The 23,354-nt window shown below is 33.7% G+C and overlaps 1 protein-coding gene and 1 long non-coding RNA gene across 2 annotated transcripts; both read left to right on the top strand.

The window, feature by feature from the left end:
- Positions 1–6,386: 6,386 nt before the first annotated feature.
- On the top strand, positions 6,387–7,093 carry LOC109121841 (uncharacterized). Its single transcript, XM_059735136.1, has 4 exons — positions 6,387–6,539; positions 6,629–6,841; positions 6,907–6,999; positions 7,055–7,093. The coding sequence occupies exons 1-4, from the start codon at positions 6,465–6,467 to the stop codon at positions 7,091–7,093; spliced, it is 420 nt and encodes a 139-aa protein (XP_059591119.1). The 5' UTR covers positions 6,387–6,464.
- A 12-nt stretch (positions 7,094–7,105) lies between these two features.
- LOC104877727 (uncharacterized) lies at positions 7,106–11,229 on the top strand. Its single transcript, XR_009465264.1, has 10 exons — positions 7,106–7,210; positions 7,308–7,685; positions 8,001–8,225; positions 8,342–8,589; positions 8,701–8,880; positions 8,980–9,084; positions 9,158–9,479; positions 9,811–9,903; positions 10,300–10,402; positions 10,988–11,229. It is a non-coding gene; the product is annotated as an uncharacterized LOC104877727 (long non-coding RNA).
- The last annotated feature ends 12,125 nt before the right edge of the window (positions 11,230–23,354 follow it).

The following is a 23,354-nucleotide window of genomic DNA, read 5'->3' as shown; positions in this document are numbered from 1 at the left end:
TGCTCCACCGATTTGACTATTTGGGTGCTGGATTGAGAGAAAGGAAATGAATGGAGATATAAGAGAAAGCTAAGGTTTTTTTAGATTCGTAGGTTGGGAGAGGCAAGAGGCAGCAAAGGCAGGTGCCTTCGGTTGAAGAGGTAAGCAAGGAGTAAAGGTCGAAGAACCAGAGGAACAGAGGAAAGAAAAGAAGGGAGAAGAAAAAACCCGGAAGAGAGAGTTGTCGGGTACGAGCCCACATGTTCTCGTTTTCCCATGGATTCACATTCTTCACTATTGATTTCTGGGATTTGAGTGTGAATGCTTGTAAATCTGTTGTGGTTTTTGTTTATTATCAGTTATTTTCTTGGTTTGCATCTCCGATAAAAAGATACTATACCTCTGTTTTTAGGCTCAGTTGTGTCTCTCCTCTGTTTTTGTTCTCTGGAAGATTTGGAAATGATTCTGGTGTTGTTCCATTTGTGTACAATGGTTCATGCCGAAAGGAGCTTGCTTTCCATGGAGTTGTAGGTACTGCCTATAACTTGTTTGATGAAATGCCATTTCGAGATATGGGCTCTTGGAATGCATAGAAAGTTTTTCAACATTCTTTATTAAGGGATGTAGTGTCATGGAACTCAATAATTGTTGCCTATGAGTAGAATCATGTGGCTTTCGAATTAAATAAAAAAAATTTCTTCAGGGGGCGCGACCCCCGACATCCCGAGCAAAGTGCAACATTTACTACTAATTTAAGCTTCACAATCTGACATAGGCTTCATTGCTTATATTATAAAAGATGCTATTCAACTTCATTTTTAAATGGGTTACACAACATGTTATCTAATTAATAATAACGTCATGTTTGGTTCATCTATTCAATAAACTAATTGAGATTTGACACCCCACTTATGACCACAAACTAGAATGGTCACCCCCAACATAAGTAGAACACATGTCAAGGTGCGGCTTAGCTCTACTTTAGCCTTACTTGGGAAATCTACCCAAGTCTAAGCCTAAAAACAAAATGAAAAAAATATCATGATATTATATTAATACAAATTATATATATCTATATTGATTATCTAATTAATCAAGACTCTAAAAAATGAGTAACTTTGATAAATCATTTTGGGGGTTGGAGATGAACCAATTTTAACATGAACTTTATGTAGTGGGTCTTTAATGGATTTAGCCAAGTTATTGAACTTAGGCCTAAAATGTGATGCTTACAAACAATATTTTCCTATTCTTACCATTGCAATTGATATGAATAATTTATAATACATAACTAGATGTAATATTTTAATAAGTATTTATGTTTTAGTTTTAATCAACTATGCATGCATGAAACCTTAGAATTCCCATTCAAGTATCATTGTGAGACAGAAGTTTCTCTTATTACATACTAAGACAATAAGTTGTCAAAATGTGAAATGTGAGTATATTTAAGCCAGTTTCAAGTTGACAACCACTAAATTTGTTTTCCATGTGATAAAGATCTTTTCTTTGCAAATGATGTTTGAATTGTCCAGTTGGACAGTATAGGAAAACATGATATCTATGAAGTTAATTGCTTGTTCTTAATTCAATTTTTAGAAAATTTGGTAGTCTTTCTTCTTGTTCTCTGGGTGCATATTTGGACAAGGTCACATATTGTGCCTTATCCATTTTGTGTACTTGGTGAACTATAAGGAAATGCTGCCGAAATTTCTTTAAAATGAATTTAAGTATATTGGCAATTGACACATAGGGATTATGTATTCCTATATGGGATAGGAACCACCACCTAATTAAGGATGTTGGAGATGTTAGAATGCCTAAATCATGTATAAATCACTTGCTTCTATTCATTCGAATCTTAGTTCCATTCGTTAATTGTTTTAGTTCATGGTATCATTGTCTCATATGGTTATGTGTTTTTAAAATTTTCAAACTTGGTGTATTCAATAATATAAGAGAAGACTAAAAGTTAGATCTTGCTTTTCGTTCCTATTCATGAATAAAGCAAACATCATGAACGAACTAAGATCCATTTTTTATGCTAATATTGAATAACCTAATATACTAATTATGTTTCTTGTCATATTGCTTATTGTTAGATGACTTGCACATTGTCGTTTTTTGGATTGGTCTAAGTTTTGTGACAATGTGGGAAATTTTAATTTGGTAGATTATATATTTTAAGCCTATTAATAGGATTTTATTAATAACTTTAGTTGTTAGTGGTATCTAGGAGTTGTGTTTATCTCTTGTACATCAAATGGATCGTTCTTGGATGTCAAAGGATAGGAGATCAAAGGATTATGCAGATGGGGTAGAAAACTTTATCGCATTTGCATTACAATATTCCACATATAAAAACTCCATTAAATGTCCATGCCTTCAGTGTGGTAATATGATATTCCACACTCCTCAAAAAATTAGAGAACATTTATTCTTCTATGGAATTGATTAGAGTTACCATACATGGTATTGGCATGGAGACATTGCTCCAAGTGGACCACCAACTAGTAGGGCAGAATGGCATCATACAGTTGAATTTAACGATGTGGATAGTACAATAGAAATGGTTCAAGTTGCATATGATGATTGTAAGAATGACCCAAAATCGTTTGAAACATTACTTGATGATGCTCAAAAACCTTTATATCCTGGTTGTAGAAACTTTACAAAGTTATCTGCATTGGTCAAATTATACAACCTGAAAGCATGATATGGATGGTCTGATAAAAGCTTTTCAGAGCTTTTAAGTATTCTTGGAGATATGTTGCCTCTAAACAATGAGTTGCCTCTGTCTATGTATGAAGCAAAAAAAACATTGAATACATTGGGAATGGAATATGAGAAAATACATGCATGTCCCAATGATTGCATATTGTATAGAAATGAGTTGAAGGATGCAACTTCTTGTCCTACTTGTGGAACTTCAAGGTGGAAGTTAGATGGAACAGGTACTAAAAAGAGGAAGGGAGTCCCTGCAAAAGTAATGTGGTATTTTCCTCCTATTCCAAGATTTAGAAGATTGTTTCAATCGCCAAAAATTGCAAAAAACCTCATATGGCATGCTCAAGAAAGAGAATTTGATGGTAAAATGCGTCATCCATCTGACTCCCCATCATGGAAGCTAGTTGATCACAGATGGCCTGATTTTGCTTCAAAACCTAGAAACCTTAGACTTGCCATTTCAGCAGATGGTATAAATCCTCATAGTTCAATGAGCAGTAGACATAGTTGTTGGCCTATTATAATGGTCATTTACAACCTTCCTCCTTGGTTGTGCATGAAAAGGAAGTTTATGATGCTATCTTTATTAATATCAGGTCCACGACAACCTGGAAATGAAATTGATGTTTATTTAGCACCATTATTGGATGACTTAAAAATGTTGTGGGATGTAGGGGTTGAATGTTATGATGTGCATCAGCAAGAGGTCTTTACATTAAGAGCTATTCTACTATGGACAATCAATGATTTTCCTGCATATGGAAACTTATCTGGTTGTGTAGTTAAAGGATATTTTACATGTCCCATATGTGGGAAAGATACATTCTCTCATAGATTGAAGCATGGGAAAAAGAACTCATATACAGGTCACAGAAGATTTCTTCCTTGCAACCATCCTTTTAGGAAACAAAAGAAGGCATTTAATGGCAAACAAGAGTTTAGCTCACCTCCGCAACCATTGAGTGGAGAGGAAATCCTAAGGAAAATTGATGTCATTTCTAATTCATGGGGAAAAAATAAAAACTCTCGAGGCAAGTTGAATGTCAATACTACAAATTGTTGGAAAAAGAAGTCCATATTCTTTGATCTTGAGTATTGGAAATACCTACATGTTCGTCATAGCTTGGATGTAATGCACATAGAGAAGAATGTTTGTGAAAGCATCATTGGTACCTTACTCAACATTCCAGGTAAGACGAAAGATGGACTTAATTCTCGCCTAGACCTGCTAGAGATGGGCTTAAGGTGTGAATTGGGGCCAAGGTTTGAATCAAATCGAACTTATCTCCCACCTGCATGTTATACGTTATCTAAAGTGGAGAAAAAGGTTTTTTGCCAAACTTTATCACAATTAAAGGCTCTTGAAGGTTATTGCTCTAACATGAGAAACCTTGTGTCAATGGAAGACTTGAAGCTTTATGGTCTTAAATCGCATGACTATCATACATTAATGCAACAGTTATTGCCAATGTCATTACGATCCCTTTTGCCAAAGCATGTAAGGCATGCTATTTGCAGATTGAGTTTTTTATTCAATGCTCTGTGTAGCAAAGTGGTTGATGTGTCTGCACTGGATAAGTTACAAAATGATTTGGTGGTGACATTATGCTTGCTTGAGAAGTACTTTCCACCTTCCTTCTTTGATATCATGCTTCATCTTACTGTACATCTTGTAAGGGAGGTGAGACTTTGTGGACCAGTTTACCTAAGGTGGATGTACCCATTTAAAGATTCATGAAAGTTTTGAAAGGGTATGTACGAAACCGTAATCGGTCGGAAGGTTGTATCGCTGAATGCTATATTGTAGAGGAAGCTATTGAATTTTGTACAGAGTATTTATCAAATGTAGATGCGATTGGGATTCCTATTAGTGCAAACATTGACCAAAAAGTTGGGGCACCAATACCTGGAGGTCAAGTTGTGACAATTGATTTCAATTTGTGGTTACATGCACATCATTATGTTTTAGAGAATACAACTATTGTTCAACCTTATATTGAGTAAGAACCACTAACACTTAATATTTGTGTCTGATACTTAAAATAACTTTAAAACATTAACTTTGAATTTCTTATAAATAATTACATAGAGAGCACATGGAATGGTTGAAATTGAAAAATCCTCGTCAATCAAAAAGACAAAAGTGGCTCCAGGATGAACACCTGCGGACTTTTACTTATTGGTTGAGAAAAAAGGTATTGGAATGGTGTTAAAATGTGAAGTATTCTTTTTACTAATGTTTAACATACATAATAACTATTATTTATAATTACAGATTGAAGCTGCAATTGGTAATAATGAACCTATATTTGAAACCCTTAAGTGGATAGCTCATGGTCCTAGCCATTATGTCTCTAAATATCATGGATATGTCATTAATGGGTGTCGATACCATACCAAGGAAGGAGATGACTTACGAGCTACCCAAAATAGTGGAGTTAGTATTGTAGCTTCAACAATGCAAATCGCAAGTGCAAAGGATCAAAATCCAGTGTTTGGTGAGCTTTGTTTCTATGGCATTATTACCGAGATCTGGGACCTTGATTATACCATGTTTAGGATACCGGTTTTCAAGTGTGATTGGGTTGATAATAAAAATGGCATAAAAGTTGATGATCTTGGCTTTACATTAGTTGACTTTAGCAAAATTGCTCATAAATCAGATCCTTTCATTTTGGCATCCCAAGCTAAGCAAGTATTTTATGTGCAAGACCAACTTGATCCAAGATGGTCGGTTGTTTTGTCAACTCCTCAAAAAGATTTCTTGGATATAGAAGGAGGTGAAGACTTTGTTGACAATTCAATTGAACACCATCCCTTTATAGGGGCATTGCCACAAATTGAAGCGTTTGATGTAATGGATGACTCAGATGCAACATGTATGCGAGGCGATTGTGAGGGGATTTAGATTGAGAAAAAATCCTCTATGTAGCTATATTTTAATGCTAATGTATGAATAAAGGCCATGAAATGGGTTGCAATAGCCACAAAATAGGTAATTTTTATCCTTTTTTTATTTTTTTGCACAAAATATTGACCATTCTTTAACATCTCCCAACAACATATTTACTAAAACCTTTTCCCTAAATTGTGCATGGAAGATACTAAATTAGTTATGTTTGTGAGTAAAAAAATTATGAAATTTTTTATTTTCAATATGCATGTTGTGTTTTCCAAACTTAATGTAACACAAACCGATAGTCCAAAAGCTTTCATAAGTTCTTATGGACTTGATGAACTTGTTGAAATCACATGCTCCTTCCATGTTGATTCTTATAGGAAATTCCTACTGCAAATTTAGCTTTCTTATACAAAGGCCCTTGGGTTGCTTAAAATAAATGAAATGTTAAACAAAGTAGGGCACAAAAAAAAGTTTAAATGAAGTGTTATCCTTGTTATATGATGAACAATTCTAAAAAGATCTATTGAATTCATGATCTATTGCATTTCATTGTGCAATGATTATGGATTTATTTCTTTGAAAAGTTATGTTTTACAATTATTCTTTGACTAGGTTATATGCAATATAATTTTAACTAATCTTTATCATTTTTTATTTTTTTTTTGTTACAATAATGGAGACAAAGGAAGGAGAAAAACCCATAAAAAGGAAGTACAGAGGGATGACACGGAAGCATAAGATTATAAAAAACAGAAGCAAGGGGGTTAAGTAGCCGGTTAAGTACAATCTTGATGGCATTTTCATAGGAGAATCAGCAGTTCATCTAACAAGCTACTTAGGCGTGTTAGCACGCACTATGGTGCCAATAAGATATAAAACTTGGCATGTTGTACCTAAACAGTTGAAGGATAAGTTATGGGACAGCATTGAGGTAACCATTTCTTATTTAAATCACTTTGATGCAAAATGTCTATCATTCTTAACCTCTTGAAATTACTAAAGTTTGGTATTAATGTGCAGACTGCTTTTTCATTAAATCATAAAAGCAGGAGGAATTGTATGTTAACAATGGGAAAATGCTTTCGGTCCTTTAAGAACTTGCTAACGGTGAAGTACATTCTTCCTTTCGAAGACCAACCGGAGCTCCTCAAAAGACCACCAATTCAATATACTTTTATTGAGGATGAAGATTGGACAATATTTGTCAAAGATAGATTGTCTGACAACTTTAAGGTATAATTAAGACTCTTTACATACCTCTTATTCACATTCATTAATTATAAAATTTTAATTTATAGGAATATCGAGAAATTCAAAAAGAAAGAAGAAAGAGAAACATTTATAATCACCATCTAAGTAGGAAAGGATATGCCGGTCTTGAGGAAGAGATGGTAAGTGTAAGCCTATTAATTGCTTTTTATTTATTTTATGCATAATACATAATAGGGTTATATGATAATTATATTATACATTGTCCTATTTTGAAAGATGGTTGCAAGTAGATCAATTGAAACTATTGATCGAAGCATATTATGGAAGAAAGTAAGGGAAAAAAAGGATGACACCTTTGATGAAGTGGCCATACCAGTAATTGAGAAAATAGTAAGTGAATATTTTTCAATTTTAATTACATATATTTATAATAAGTTATTTACAATAACAAATTTGCAATTTAACTTTATAATTAATATTTTTTAAGGACAAGCTATTGAAAGAGTCTCAAGAGAATGGTAGAAGTGTTAGTGGAAGTAATGATATACTTGTGGAAGCATTGGGTACTCCTGAGTATAGTGGTCAAGTTAGGGCCAAAGGGAAGCACTACACACCTTGCCAATATTTCAATAGTGCTGCAGATCGTGCTGTCAGGGATTTCATAGCAGCATCTAAAGAAGAATAAAGAATATTTCAGGCAGAAGTGCTAGCAAAACTGTCTCAAGTAGGAGCTGTTACTCCCCAATCTGATGTTAGCAGTTCAAGCATGAAGCAAAAACAACTTCTCCTACCAAAAGCAGTGGATAAGCCAATCCGTAAAGTTGAAGATGTGACCCCACCAGAAGCAATAGAACCACAGAAGAAGGTATTTATTCAGTTAAGCTAATTTGATGAAAAAGTTTCCTCTAATATGAGAAATAATTTAATTTAATTTTGTTGTTTGAATTGACTTCAAATGTTGGTGGCAACATATATGGTCTTCTTTGATGTGGCAACATATAATAGGATGTGGCAATGGACTGAAATGTTATCATGCAAGTTTGTTGCAATTGAATGTAAATGAAATTGCATTTATCATTGTAATAGGAGCTATAAGGTGATTGATGATGATAATGCATTTATGTTAGTTTTGTATAAACCCACTAATATTGAAGTGATTATTGTGAATTGAGTTTTGTAGGTTAGAAAATGTGAGCTGGCCATAGGCACCAAGGAAAATATAGTGGGAGGTGGAACAATTATACTTGAATGTGGTCCCAACTATTTAGTAGTTGTTGATGCTCCTTATGATTCAAGTGCACCCCTTCCCATTCCTATTCCTGGACAAACTACTACTGTTGGGGCTGCAATTGGTTACCAAGTTTTGTGGCCAACTGATTTGGTCATCATCCGTACTCCCATCTTAGTAAGTAAATTTAATTACCAAACTTTATAGTGACTTTATATATATATATATATATATATATATATATATATATAAACTAGTTAATTTGATTTGTACCATGGTTCTTAATTGTACAGGCATCTAAGAAAGCAAAGAAACAAAAAGTAAATGAAGTTGAAGTCAAATCCAAGGGTGAAAAACCACAAGATATGAAAATTTTTGAGACATTGGTTGGCCTCATGCTGAGTACATCAAGAACACACCCTATAAACTTCCCAGATGATGTTTTTGGTTAGAGTTTCAAGACCTTCATGATGAAAGAAGATATGGAAATGATAATATCATCAAAAGAAGTGTCATCCAATTGTATTTTATACTACATCTGGTAAGGGATTTTATAATTTTTGAATGACTTTTCACAAGATTATGAGATAGAAGGTTATTTTCTAATGACCTATAATGATTGTTGATAACTTGTCATGTGGGTTATAATCAGGCATTTGCATAGAAAGTTGATTGATGCAAAGTAGGCCGAACGATATGTTTTTGTCAATCCAGCATTGGTCTCAAAAGCTGGAATGGGAGAGGGAAGCAAGGAAAACAGGTCAAGGGTTATTGCAGATCGACTAAAGAATACAAAGCATGCTGAATATATGCTTATTCCATACAACCCAGAGTAACCTTTTATCCTAAATATCAATATGGTGTTTGTAAGTTAGTTTGTGATGTTTGAATTTGTGGATACTATATTACAATTTTCATTTCTTTTCTTTAGTTTCCATTGGGTGTTAGTGGCATTGGAGATGAAGAAAATGATTGCATATTACCTTGATCCAATGGCCTGTCAACCATGTGATGATCTTAAGGACATAGTTAACATGTAAGCATATATTTTCTCCTATTTTAATACAATTGATAGTGTCTAAATAACATCTTTTTAATTCTTTTTGTAGGGCAATGAGAATCAACCCACCGGAAAAACAGAAAACATCAAAGAGGGAGCCAACTTGGGTGAAAGTGGTTGTAAGTACTTATTTGTTTAGATTAAAATATATTGCTTCACCACTTAATTTATGACAAAATTAGAAAATGGATGGTTATTAATATGATCATCAATAAGATGCTAAAGAAGTAAGAACATCATTCTAGTGTTTATTGCAATTGTTGATACTTTTCCCATAGTGCCCAAGACAACCAGGTAGTGTGGAATGTGGGTATTACGTGATGAGATATATGAAGGAAATTATTGCTAATCCAAACCAACTAACATCAAAGGTTTGCACTCAATTCAATTCATATGGTTGGTCATTTTACTATAGCATTTTTTTTTTTGGTCAATTTAACTTAGTGAATTGTATATGTCACTCCAATTCAGTTTTGCGGGAAGAAATCATATAGTGAAATGGAAATTAATGAAGTTTGATCAGATTGGGTTATGTTAGTGACTCAGTTAATCATTACTCATGTTTGAAGGTACCTCTTATAACTTATAGTCTAATACAACTTCATATTCTTTTAAAGATGTAGTCAATATTTTGTTAATGTTAATTTTATAATGGATTTATTCACAATGATAATTTGTTAATGTATATATTTGTACTCCTAGTTGGCAGTGTTTTCAATATGGATCATTTTGGGGGTTGCTCTATTATGATTGATGTATAGTTGGCATATTGAGAGGTGAAGCCAAGTAGACATGGTAGGTGTAACAACTTTTGTATATTTCCTCTACAAATTATTATCAGTTAGATTTGGAGAAATCCTACAATAGCATAGCTACAAAAATTCCTGCATGTCCAAGCTCATTTTCGTAGAGCCTTTAGTTTCATTACATGTGCATGAATTAGGAATTTGTCTATTCTCTACAAAAGCATTTTTGGTCTTTAAGATTACTAGCTTTATAAACTTCTTTAATCTAAATTTATAAAGGTCTCCTACTATACTAATGGGCTTAAAGTCTATAATATCTTGTACTTCCATTTTCTTTTACATAAAAAATAGGAAGCTAGTTTAAGACTTCTTACAAATAAGCCTATGGAAGGAAATAACACCTCTTACTAAATGGTTGTTAAATTGTTTATTATATATTCTTCAGGTTGTACAAAAAGGCATAGGTCATTCTATTAACAACGTCACTACTGCTCTTGATGAAGGACACCCACAAACAATTCAAAATATATCATCAAAAGAATTTTGAGGTAACATGTTGTGGTTATTGTAAGTTTTATGAATCAATTCCATGTTTAGAGATCATTTCATGCAAGTTCCATATTTAGATAATAGATATCCTCATATTATTAAATGTTGATATACTAATACAATAAGAAGAACTTAGATATTTTAACACAATTTTATAATTTTACATAAATATGTTAATTTACAATTTTATAATTTTTCGGACTTCCAGTTTTTTTTTTTTTCATTCCTTAGTTCCTTCTCATGCAAAACATCTAATGTCTAGTACAACCTATAAGAAGAATGAGAAGATGTTAATGGTTGAAGTTTCATAAATAAGATAAAAATCATACCAAAATAGTCAATGAGATAAAAACTTTTTTTTTTTCTGTTTTTTTTTAAAATAGAATAAGAGTTCTAAAATATTTAGAAATTTGGTGTAATAAAATTATTGGAGTTTGTTGAGTTCTTTTGATATTTTGAAATTTATTGCAATGGAAGAAAGATATTTTAGGAATTTAAAAATTGGCATATACACATTTCATTTACAAAGTTGCTTCTTAACTATTTGTTAATACTAATATGTAACCCTCTCAATTATTTTGCAGATTGAGCATCTAGAAAGTGAGTTACAACTATCCTTTTTCACTTGGAAGAAAAATGATGTAAAACTAGATGTAGTGAAGGTTATGAACAATTCAAAGTTGAAGAAGAAGTTGTAAAATTGTTGGTTTTAGTTGTTGATTATGTATGATGTTTATGGATAAATTGTAATAGTGAAAAAGGAAGACCATATTTGATACTTTTTGTCAATGGAGATTCTTAAATTAAGTTTTCATTATTAATTTAATTGTTGATAGAAAATTATAAAACAGGGCATAATTAGGACATTTTAATTTCTGGGCTATTAAAATTTTATATGAGATAAGATGACGCTTTTTTAAAGCGTCATGCTTTACTTGAATAAACAGAAGATGACACTTCTCAAAAGCGTCAAGGTTGATGTTAAAAAAACATGGCATTTTTTTTTAGTGTCAAGGTATAAAATGCTATACGATGACACTTATTATGAGTGTCAATGTTGCTCCTACAAATAAAAAGCTATAAGATGACACTTATATTGAGTGTCAATGTTGCTTCTACTTATACAATGATGCTTTATTAAGTGTCAACGTTGCTCCTACAAATAAAAGGTTATAAGATGACACTTATATTGAGTGTCAATGTTGCTTCTACCTATACAATGACGCTTCATTGAGTGTCAATATTGACATGAATGAAATTATTAACATATGATGACACTTATAAAGCGTCAATGTTTCAAATAATGACACTTACTATGAGCGTCATGGTTGACGTCCAAAGAAGATGACGCTTCTAAAAAGTGTCAACGTATGCGATTTAAAAAGATGACAGTCTAATATATGACGCTTTTAAAAAGCGTCATCTTATATCTATCTTGACACTTAAAAAACGTCATCTTTTGACATTTTCCTTGTAGTGCTAGGATGGTTGCCTACACTCAAGGGTAGGTGGGCTAGGGTTTTATCTTTAGGGTGTAAGGAGAGAAACAAGGAATAAATTTTATGGTAGAGAAAATTATAAGATAAGAAATAGAGAGAAAGAGGAAAAATGAAGAAAAGATGGAAAAACCTTAAGAGTCTCACTAAGGCCTTCTAGAAGTCTCACCTAAAAGAAAATCAATGGAGTCTTACCATTGAGGGTTGCAACCTTGCAATGAAAGAAAGTATAATATTATTAATCAAATTCATTCATTTGATTTACATTGATTAGCCTATTTATAGGCTTCTCTAAGAAATCAAAAGTCTACTAGGACTCTAATAACCTATCATGACTCAAATTCTAATTATATTATAACTCAACTAGCTAATCCTAATTAGACTCCAACAAACACCAATCCCAATTCAATCCTAATTAATATTAATCATACTTAAAGTTTACTTAGGTCTTCACTTTCTTCCTTGAATAAACTTTAAAAGGCTTTCCCCATCATGCTCCTATCACATCCTTTGATAATTTTTTTATATTCTGTGATTTTTGTTGACCATTTCACCAAATACACATGGCTTTATCCTCTAAAAAACAAATCAGATACCACTTTTATTTTTGAAAACTTCAAGCAACTAGTAGAAAAATATTTCCAAACCCCAATCCTGATAGTTTATTCTGATGGTGGTGGGGAATATGCGGGTCTTCATCCTGCTCTCTCCAAACATGGAATTCAACACCTCTATTCTTCTCCACATACTTCACTAATTGTAGGGACTGCTGAAAGACAACATAGACATAATCTTGAGACGACATTGACTCTTCTTCATCAAGCCTCCATTCCTCTTCAATTTTGGCTTGTTGCTTGTCAAACGATAATTTACCTCATTAATCGAATGCCAATCCCACTTTTAGATAACAAATCTCCTTTTCAGACCCTCTTTCACACTTCTCCCTACTATCTCGAACTTAAAATATTTGGTTGCCTTTGTTACCCCTAGCTAAAACCCTACACATGCCATAAATTGGATCCCAAGTCTCGTCCTTGTGTTTTCCTTGGCTATTCTCTCTCACATAATTCCTATAGATGTTATGATCCATCCACCTAAAAAATGTTCATTTCTCAGCATGTGGTCTTTGTGGAAAATAGTTGACCAACTCATACTTTGAGACAATCCCATGATTGTTGCAGTTATATCAGATCCATTGACTAACTCATCCTCTGATTCAATCCTATAATAGTTGCAGTTATACCATATAATATTTGTACCTACTATATATAAAAAGTCAGACCCACAATTATAGCTGTAATTCTTTCTTGAATCTAGTCAATATGTGTGTATTTATACTCGTGCAAATATGAATGAAAGATATTGTTTTTTGCCAAAAGCTTTCTGCTGTTTCGAAACAGAGATTGGTTTTTTATTTTCACACATATATATGTATATCTTTAAAACATGTACTTTCAATAGTCAAATCATCAAACTTTCAAAACGACTAACCCTTTTCTCATCATGACATTAATTATCATAATTTTTATTTTTATACTTTGACATGATAAGTCAAAGTGCTAATCATGGTTGGTTTAAAAATAAATAAATAAATACTTTCACATTTAGCAATCTACTATGTCACATGATGTTTTTTTCCTCCATAATATCTCCACATTTTTGCCTTTTTTTTTTGTTAAATGTATTGGCTTCATGAAAACATTCTAATTTAATTTTTTTCTCTATTTCATTTGTTCATATTTATTGATTTTAGTTATTTATATTTAAATAAAAATTAATAATATATAATAAATAATTAATAATAATAAATTTACTATAAAAATAAATACATAATAAACAATTTTAGAAGTTTAGGATAAAAGACTTTTTATATTCCTGTTAAATAAAATATTTATTTATTTTATAAATCTTATTACATTGTCATATTATTCAATTTTTTTTTATATATTTTTAAAAAATTTTAAATTTTCATGTGAAAATCAGGATTGATGATCATGGTTTTAGCTTTTTTCTTATGGATGTAACTTGACCATAGTTTTAACTTTCTTCTTGGTTAAAATGTTTAATATTTTTAATTATAAAATAAAAATATGGTTGTGATTCTAAAGTGTTGTTTTGTTCAAATTTTTAATTTTCATTTATATAAAATAAAAAATATGTATTTTCATAAAATAAAAAAATTGTATTCAAGCGTTTATATTGATTTTCTCTTAATTTTATTAAAAATTAAAATTTTTGTATACTGAAGTGGCATACCTTTTAAATGTGTCAAGAAAAAATAGTGTACCCTCCTAAAGTACTAAGTTGGTGCACCTCAAACCATTGTGCAACTTAAGTTGCATTTCCCTAATACCACTTCTTTATGAAAAAAGTGCTACTAAAAATGCTAAAAGTAATATTGTGGTAAGAGTGATGTATCTCTTTTTTTTAGTTTAAGCAAAGGTATGTTACCATTTGTTGCATGCTAGATGTCTTATTAATGGTGAAATAACATGAATTCAATGGGTGTTATTGCATAATAACATCGATCGATACAACCCTTAGAAAAGTCCATACCATTTTCTTATAAAAAGAAAATACCATTGAAGTGTGATAAAATGTACCACTATGGTGGAAATGGTGTATCACTCTTCTTTGGTTTAAGGTATGTTACCACCCGTTACATGCTCAATGTATGATGTAATGATTAATAACATGAATTGAGTGGGTGTTTTGCACAATAACATTAATTGACACAATCCTTAGAAAAGAGGGTACCATTCTTTTATGAAAAAAGTAGTATATAAAAAGTGTAGTACTCTTTTAGCATGGTGGTACTTTTAGCACACTTAAGTGTTACTTTTTTTTAAAAAAAATATATAAATAAAAAAGTGGTGCTCTCTTTTCTAATGGTCTTGTATATCAATGTTATGATGCAATAACATTCATTCAATTCATGTTATTTCATGATTGCATAAGACATTGAGCACATCCATTCAGTTCATGATTGAGTACATAACGGGTGGTAATATACCTTACCATAAACCAAAGAAGAGTGGCATATCCTTTTTTTTCATAGTGATACTTTTAACACACTTGAGTAGTCCTTTTTTAACAAAAGAGTGGTAACTTCTTTTCAAAAGGTTGTGTTGATCAATTTTATTATGCAATAACGTCACTAAATTCACATTATTTCACGATTAATAAAACATTTAATGCATAATAGAAAGTAATATATCTTACCCTAAACTAAAGAAGAGTGATATATCATTTCTACCACAATAGTATTTTTAGCATTTTAGTGGTACTTTTTTTTTGTAAAAGAGTTGTACCTTTTGAATAAGCTGGGGGTGCACAACTTGAGTTGTGGATTGCTTTAAGAGGGTGCACTATTTTTGTCTAACACCCTTGAAAGGTGTGTAACTTCAATATGCAAAAATTTTAATTTTTAATAAAATTAAGAGAAAACTAATATAAATGATTAAATACAATTTTTATATAAAAAAAATATTTTATTTTTTATTTTACATAAATAAAAATTTAAAAATTTTAACAAAGCAAAATGTTAGAACTATAATAAAGTTTTTATCTTATATAATTAAAATATTAAACATTTTTACCAAGAAGAAAGTTATAATTGTGGACAAGTTAGATTCATAAATAAAAAACTAAAACCATTATCATCGACTTTGATTTTCACCTAAAAATTTAAAAATTTTAAATTTATATAATATATATATATATATATATATATATATATATAAGAAAGAGGTGCCACATTATGAATTGAGGACGTGAAATTTCTTAACGCTAGATGTACCACTCCAACTTAATGAGTGAGTGTTTATCTTGTAGTATAGGTTTATGTTGAAATGGATTGCAACTTATTTTAAGTTCCTTTATTCTTTATAATTCCACACTTAGTAACGTCCTTGTCATAATATTGTGGTAGGCATGATTGTGGAATATGTATTATGAAATTCATGGAGCTGTGGTCAATGGGAGAGTTGTCCAAATCAATTGATGTGTTATGTAGAAGGACCTATGTATTATCATCTCATTAATGTAAAAATAGTTATAAAAGGCGAAATTCATTCATTTGCTAATTTTTTTCGTTAAACTTGAATAAATGCAGGGAAAGTTAAAACAGTATAGATTGAAAATTATGGGCAGCTTGTTGTTTTCAGCATAAAATGCACATTGACATCATTTCATGAGGGAATAATGGGGATTGTACATTTTGATGACTGTGGACCTGCATTTTTCACGTGCGTCCCCACTCGATCGGCGAGACTCGTTTTTTATTTGTGAAAATTTGATTTTTGAAAAAAAGTTGGAGTCGCCACTTATTTTATTTTTATTTTTGAAGGGAAAATAAAACAAGAAATAAAACCCTAAAAAAAATGACTCCATAATTTTTGGAAAAGCGTGTCTTTGAAAAACCCAAGTCTAAGTCCGGGGATCAGGTTACCTATTGGGAAGGTACCTTTGAAAGGTAACACCCCTCTAAGCCCTATAAAGGTCTCTACTGACTAAGTTAAGGGGAACATGTCAATTAATCGGTTAATTATAGATACCTAAGTAGGCTAGGTGATTTCAAAAAAGTGGTGATTACTACTCAAAAAGTGCTATTTGATAGCCTATAATTAATCCTTTTAAACACTTTTGAGTAGTAGTTTAGACCTTTTAACTCAATTGGCATGTTAAGGATCCTTTAAAGCAATTTTAATCACTTTGTGCAAGTTTTGGTGTTTTTGTTAGTATTTTGATCACCAAAGCAAGTCAAGACTGAGGAGAGCTATGAGGAATCTTGGGCAAAGCTTAGAAGTCATTTGCCAAGAGTGAATTCGGATTGCAAGGAGAAAAAAGCAAAGAGAATCTGCCATAAAGCATATTCTTGATGACAGTCGTAGTAGCCACTTTTAGAGCACTTTCTGAAGTCCAAATGATGCATGCTATATACCATTTCAAAGATCAGGAAGTCAAAAATCCAATGCTTCAAACGGTGTGCAATTCGGAGTTGAAACGAAGAAGTTGCAGCCATTACAAGCCAATCACTCCGAGCTGAAGGAAGCATTTTGCAAAGTGCTGCGAAATCACCCTTTTGTTGCGAAGTGATTTCGCAGCATTTTTGTACAGTAAGGTGTTTCTCCTTCTGACGATGCACGATTTATGCCGCGAGAAGGAAGCTAGGAACCTCAAGGTGGAAGCCAACTTCGCAGCCTTGTGAAGATAGCTTGGTGTTGCGAAGTAATTTCGCAGCCCTCCTTGAGCGTCTGCGAAATCTCGCAGACACCATTTTTCTCCTGCGAAATGGTTCCTGAAGCCTCCCGATATTTGCTACCGACATTGGGAGATATTTTCCATTAGATTTTTGTTGTCTAAATCCCAAAATACTCCTTGTAAACCTCCAATTACATGATTCCTTAGTTTTTAAGTTAGTAAAAAGACTAAATATCTTTATAACAATTAGTTTTATATTATGTTGATATATATACCTCTCGAGAGCCTGTTCTCAGAGAGGAATTCCTTCTGTAAAAGTTTGGGTAAGCAAGTAAAGTCTATTTTCTTTCTACTGCCTTACCTTCTCACTTTGTATTTTCATTTTATTTCTAAGTTATGAATTCTCTGAGGAGTTTTCCCCAGAGAATGAGTAACTAAACCTCTAATTCCTTGGAGCTAAGGTTGCCGGGGAAGGTTCCAAGTGCAAGAATGCAGAGCTTTGTGGTTTTAGCTTTTAATGAAGAGGAAGTGAAATCCTTTAATGATTTCTATGTTTTTAGTTAACTTAAAACACCTTAGAGTCACCTGGGCCAACACTTGGTAAGGCAAGTGATTTCCAACCATGGAAATGCACTAGTTTACCCCTTGCGAGCCTCTGGTAGGTGACTTCAGGGTAGGATTTTCTGGAATTACCAACACTTGGTAAGCTTTAGGACTCCTAGGAGACATCCATTAGTTATCTCTTGCGAGTTTGTGAAGGGAAGTCCAAGGTTAAAGATCATCTTGAATGGTAAGTGCTCGTGAGAGGCATGAACCATTGCAAGTTGCATCAGTGAGAGAATTAAAGTGAAATCTAATTGAAGGAGTCTCTGTACAACACCGGTTAGAGAATTGACTATATGTTGAATCTCTAACGCGAGGAAATGAACCATCTGACCGGAGCTATGTCTTTTGCATGAGGAACCACCCCAGTGAACCTAACTCTCCAGGGAATGCTTTTCTTCCTAAATTATTCCAAACTTCTGTTATGTTAGTTAGTTTAAGTATAAACCTTTACCAATCAAAGTTTGTGTTTTACTTCTTAAGCTAACCGTGAAATGAAACAAGACCAATTCACTTGGAATTGGTATCATTGATTGCTTGTTAATCATTCCCAGTGAACGATCCTAGAGCCACTATACTATAGTAGCTTTTTATTTGCTACCCTAGTGTATGGTGTTATAGGTATAAATTTTGTTGATCACTCCCTCATCTAAGGAGCACCAGCTGGACATGGATCAGCTGAGACACCAATTGGGCATGAATCAAATGGCGCCGTTGCCGAGGAATGAGTGTCAAGTTTATAGTGATACCATTTTTGAGCACTTGTGATTTTCATCACAAGTTGGTAAAGTTTCTTTCACTTTACTAATTTTCATTCTTTCTTTGTTTATTCATAATCTAAGATTTTTTTTTTTATTTAGTCTAGTTTAATTTTGCTGTTGTAGCCCTGTTTCTCTTGTTGTCCTCTGTTTTTATTTAAGTTGCAGATAGATACTAGTTGTGTATGCCAAAGTGGATACGAGACAGTGGAGGAAGGCTTGTTAAGTGTGATACACCTCAGAGAAGAGAATTGGAAGTGATCTTGAATATCATGGAAGCTACACCTGAAGATCAGCATAGTCACCAAGGTCGTCAAGACAATCTCAATGAATTCAGATCAATGAGGGACCGCATGCATCCACCTCGTATGAGTGCACCATCATGTATAGTGCCCCCTACAGAGCAGCTAGTGATCAGACCGTATCTTGTTCCACTTCTACCAACTTTCCATGGAATGGAAAGTGAGAATCCGTATGCACACATCAAGGAATTTGAAGATGTTTGTAATACATTCCAAGAGGGAGGAGCTTCAATTGATTTGATGAGGCTTAAGTTATTTCCTTTTACTTTAAAGGATAAGGCCAAAATTTGGCTTAATTCTTTAAGGCCAAGGAGTATCCGCTCTTGGACTGATTTACAAGCTGAATTCCTCAAGAAATTTTTTCCCACTCATAGAACAAATGGCTTGAAAAGGCAAATTTCAAACTTCTCAGCTAAAGAGAATGAGAAATTCTATGAGTGTTGGGAGAGATACATGGAAGCTATAAATGCTTGTCTTCACCATGGCTTTGATACTTGGCTATTGGTGAGCTATTTTTATGATGGTATGTCCTCCTCAATGAAGCAACTCCTCGAGACAATGTGTGGAGGAGATTTCATGAGCAAAAATCCAGAGGAAGCTATGGATTTCTTGAGCTATGTAACTGATGTTTCAAGGGGATGGGATGAACCAACCAAAGGAGAAGTAGGAAAGATGAAGTCTCAGTTGAATGCTTACAATGCAAAGGCTGGGATGTATACTTTAAAAGAAGATGATGACATGAAAGCAAAGTTGGCAACTATGACAAGAAAATTGGAGGAGCTGGAGCTGAAAAGAATACATGAAGTGCAAGCTGTTGCTGAAGCACCAGTGCAAGTGAAGCTGTGTCCCAATTGTCAATCATTTGAACATTTGGTGGAGGAATGCCCTGCAATTCCAACTGAAAGGGAAATGTTTAGAGATCAAGCAAATGTTGTTGGACAATTCAGGCCTAATAACAATGCTCCTTATGGAAATACCTACAACTCAAGTTGGAGGAATCATCCAAATTTCTCATGGAAGGCCAGAGCAACTCAGTACCAACAGTCGGATCCACCATCTCAGCAATCTTCAAGTATTGAACAAGCAATGGCTAATCTCAGCAAGGTAATGGGAGATTTTATTGAAAATCAAGAAGCCACTAATGCTCGAGTCGATCAAAAAATTGATAGAGTGGAGAGTATGTTGAATAAAAGGATGGATGGAATGCAAAATGATATGAACCAAAAGTTTGACAACATCCAATATTCAATTTCAAGGCTTACAAATTTGAATACACTGCAAGAAAAGGGAAGATTTCCTTCTCAACCTCACCAAAACCCCAAGGGTGTCCATGAAGTGGAAAGCCTAGAGGGAGAATTATCACAGGTGAAAGATGTCAAGGCCTTGATCACTCTAAGGAGTGGTAAGAAAATTGAGCAGCCAATACCCAAGCCACATGTTGAGAAACAAGAAGAGATAAAGAAAAGGAAAGAAATGGAAGATAAAGGGAGTGAGATCAGTGAAGAAAAGAAGGACTCTGATTCAACAATGAATGCAATTCCAGAGAAAGAGCTTCTGAAGGAAGAAATGCTGAAGAAATCAACTTTTCCACCTTTTCCTCAAGCATTACATGGGAAAAAGGGGATTAGAAATGCAGCTGAAATCCTTGAAGTCTTGAGGCAAGTAAAAGTTAATATTCCACTGCTGGATATGATCAAACAAGTTCCAACATATGCAAAATTCCTAAAGGATTTATGTACTATCAAGAGAGGGTTGACTGTAAACAAGAAAGCCTTCTTGACTGAGCAAGTAAGTGCAATCTTACAATGTAAGTCTCCTTTGAAGTACAAAGACCCTGTAAGTCCTACCATTTCAGTCATGATTGGAGGAAAGGTAGTGGAGAAAGCCTTGCTAGATTTGGGAGCAAGTGTGAATTTGCTTCCTTATTCTGTCTACAAGCAATTAGGTCTTGGAGAGTTGAAGCCAACAGCAATCACTCTATCTCTGGCAGATAGATCAGTGAAAATTCCAAGAGGGGTAATTGAGGATGTATTGGTTTAAGTAGATAATTTCTACTATCCAGTAGATTTTATTGTTCTTGATACAGATCCTACTGTAAAGGAAGCTAATTTAGTTCCTATCATCCTTGGAAGACCATTTTTTGCAACTTCAAATGCAATCATCAACTGCAGGAATGGGCTGATGCAACTCACTTTTGGTAACATGACACTGGATCTCAATATTTTCTATATGTCTAAAAAGCAAATCACTCCGGAAGAAGAAGAAGGTCCAGAAGAGCTATGTATAATTGATACTTTGGTAGAGGAGCACTGCAATCAACATATGCAAGAAAAGTTGAATGAAAATCTTGAGAATATTGAGGAAGGTTTTTCTGAATCTCCTATTGTGCTTGCTACTCTACAAAGTTGGAGAAAGATAGAAGAAATTCTACCTTTGTTCAATAAGGAAGAGGAGGCAGCTGTTGAAAAAGAAATTCCAAAACTCAATTTGAAGCCTTTACCTGTGGAGCTGAAATATACATATCTTGAAGAAAACAACCAATGTCCTGTTGTAATATCTTCATCTCTGACCAATCATCAAGAGAATTGTTTAATGGAAGTTCTCAAGAGGTGTAAGAAGGCAATAGGATGGCAAATATCTGACTTGAAAGGCATTAGTCCTTTAGTTTGTACTCATCATATATATATGGAGGAGGAAGCAAAGCCAATCCGTCAATTTCAAAGAAGGTTGAATCCTCATCTACAAGAGGTGGTGCGAGCTGAAGTGCTGAAGCTACTTCAAGCAGGAATCATTTACCCTATATCTGATAGCCCTTGGGTGAGTCCTACTCAAGTGGTACCAAAGAAGTTAGGGATCACAGTGGTTCAAAATGAAAAAAGGGAAGAAATTACTACACGCCTCACTTCAGGTTGGAGGGTGTGTATTAATTATAGAAAGCTGAATGTTGTCACCAGGAAGGATCATTTTCCCTTGCCATTTATTGATCAAGTGCTGGAGAGAGTCTCTGGACATCCATTTTATTGTTTTATGGATGGATATTCAGGGTATTTTCAGATTGAAATTGATTTGGCAGATCAAGAAAAGACCACTTTTACATGTCCATTTGGAACATATGCTTATAGAAGAATGCCTTTTGGTTTATGCAATGCACCTGCTACATTTCAAAGATGTATGTTGAGTATTTTCAGTGATATGGTGGAGCGAATTATGGAGGTTTTCATGGATGACATCACCGTATATGGAGGTACATTTGAGGAATGCTTGGTTAATTTGGAAGCAGTTCTTCATAGATGCATTGAAAAAGATCTGGTGCTGAACTGGGAAAAATGCCATTTTATGGTACGTCAAGGAATTGTCCTTGGCCATATCATCTCTGAAAAAGGCATTGAAGTTGATAAAACAAAGGTGGAGCTTATTGTCAAATTACCATCTCCAACAACTGTAAAAGGAGTAAGGCAGTTCCTTGGCCATGCAGGGTTCTATAGGAGGTTTATAAAAGGTTTTTCAAGTCTTTCAAAACCTCTTTGTGAGCTGTTAGCTAAGGATGCTAAGTTTATATGGGATGAAAGGTGTCAGAATAGCTTTGATCAATTGAAGAAATTTTTAACAACAACTCTAATAGTGAGAGCCCCTAACTGGCAATTACCTTTTGAACTAATGTGTGATGCCAGTGACTTTGCTATAGGAGCTGTGCTTGGCCAAAGAGAAGATGGGAAGCCCTATGTGATTTACTATGCAAGTAAAATACTAAATGAAGCTCATAGGAACTACACAACTACAAAGAAAGAATTGTTAGCTGTGGTATTTGCTTTGGACAAATTTCGAGCTTATTTAGTGGGGTCTTTCATTATTGTGTTTACTGACCATTCAGCCTTGAAGTATTTATTGACAAAGCAAGATGCAAAAGCAAGGTTGATTAGATGGATTTTTTTGTTACAAGAATTCAATCTCCAAATCAAAGATAAGAAATGAGTGGAGAATGTAGTAGCTGACCACTTGTCAAGGTTAGTTATAGCACATAATTCCCATCCCTTGCCTATCAATGATGATTTTCCTGAAGAATCACTCATGTTCCTAGTGAAAACTCCTTGGTATGCTCATATTGCTAATTATTTAGTAACTGGTGAAATTCCAAGTGAGTGGAATGCACAGGACAGGAAGCACTTCTTTGCCAAAATTCATGCTTATGATTGGGAAGAGCCCTTTCTCTTTAAGTATTGTGCAGATCAGATTATTAGGAAGTGTGTCCCTGAAGATGAGCAGCAAGGGATTCTATCTCATTGTCATGAGAATGCATGTGGAGGCCACTTTGCCTCTCAGAAAACAGCCATGAAGGTATTGCAATCAGGGTTTTCTTGGCCATCTCTTTTTAAAGATGCCCACATCATGTGTAGGAGTTGTGATAGATTCCAAAGGCTTGGAAAGCTAACAAAAAGAAATCAAATGCCTATGAACCCCATTCTGATAGTTGAGTTATTTGATGTATGGGGCATTGACTTCATGGGACCTTTCCCAATGTCTTTTGGTAATTCTTATATTTTGGAGGGGGTAGATTATGTTTCTAAATGGGTTGAGGCAATCCCCTGTAAA

The sequence above is a fragment of the Vitis vinifera genome, chromosome 19 (assembly GCF_030704535.1).
Source record: "Vitis vinifera cultivar Pinot Noir 40024 chromosome 19, ASM3070453v1".
NCBI lineage: Eukaryota > Viridiplantae > Streptophyta > Magnoliopsida > Vitales > Vitaceae > Vitis > Vitis vinifera.
This window is presented reverse-complemented; position numbering and strand designations above follow the sequence as displayed.

Coding starts and splice junctions, on each gene's coding strand:
- LOC109121841 (XM_059735136.1), top strand. CDS start 6,465: ATGGTGCCAATAAGATATAAAACTTGGCATGTTGTACCTAAACAGTTG. Junction 6,842..6,906: donor GATTGTCTGACAACTTTAAG/GTATAATTAAGA, acceptor TTTAATTTATAG/GAATATCGAGAAATTCAAAA. Junction 7,000..7,054: donor CCGGTCTTGAGGAAGAGATG/GTAAGTGTAAGC, acceptor AATACATAATAG/GGTTATATGATAATTATATT.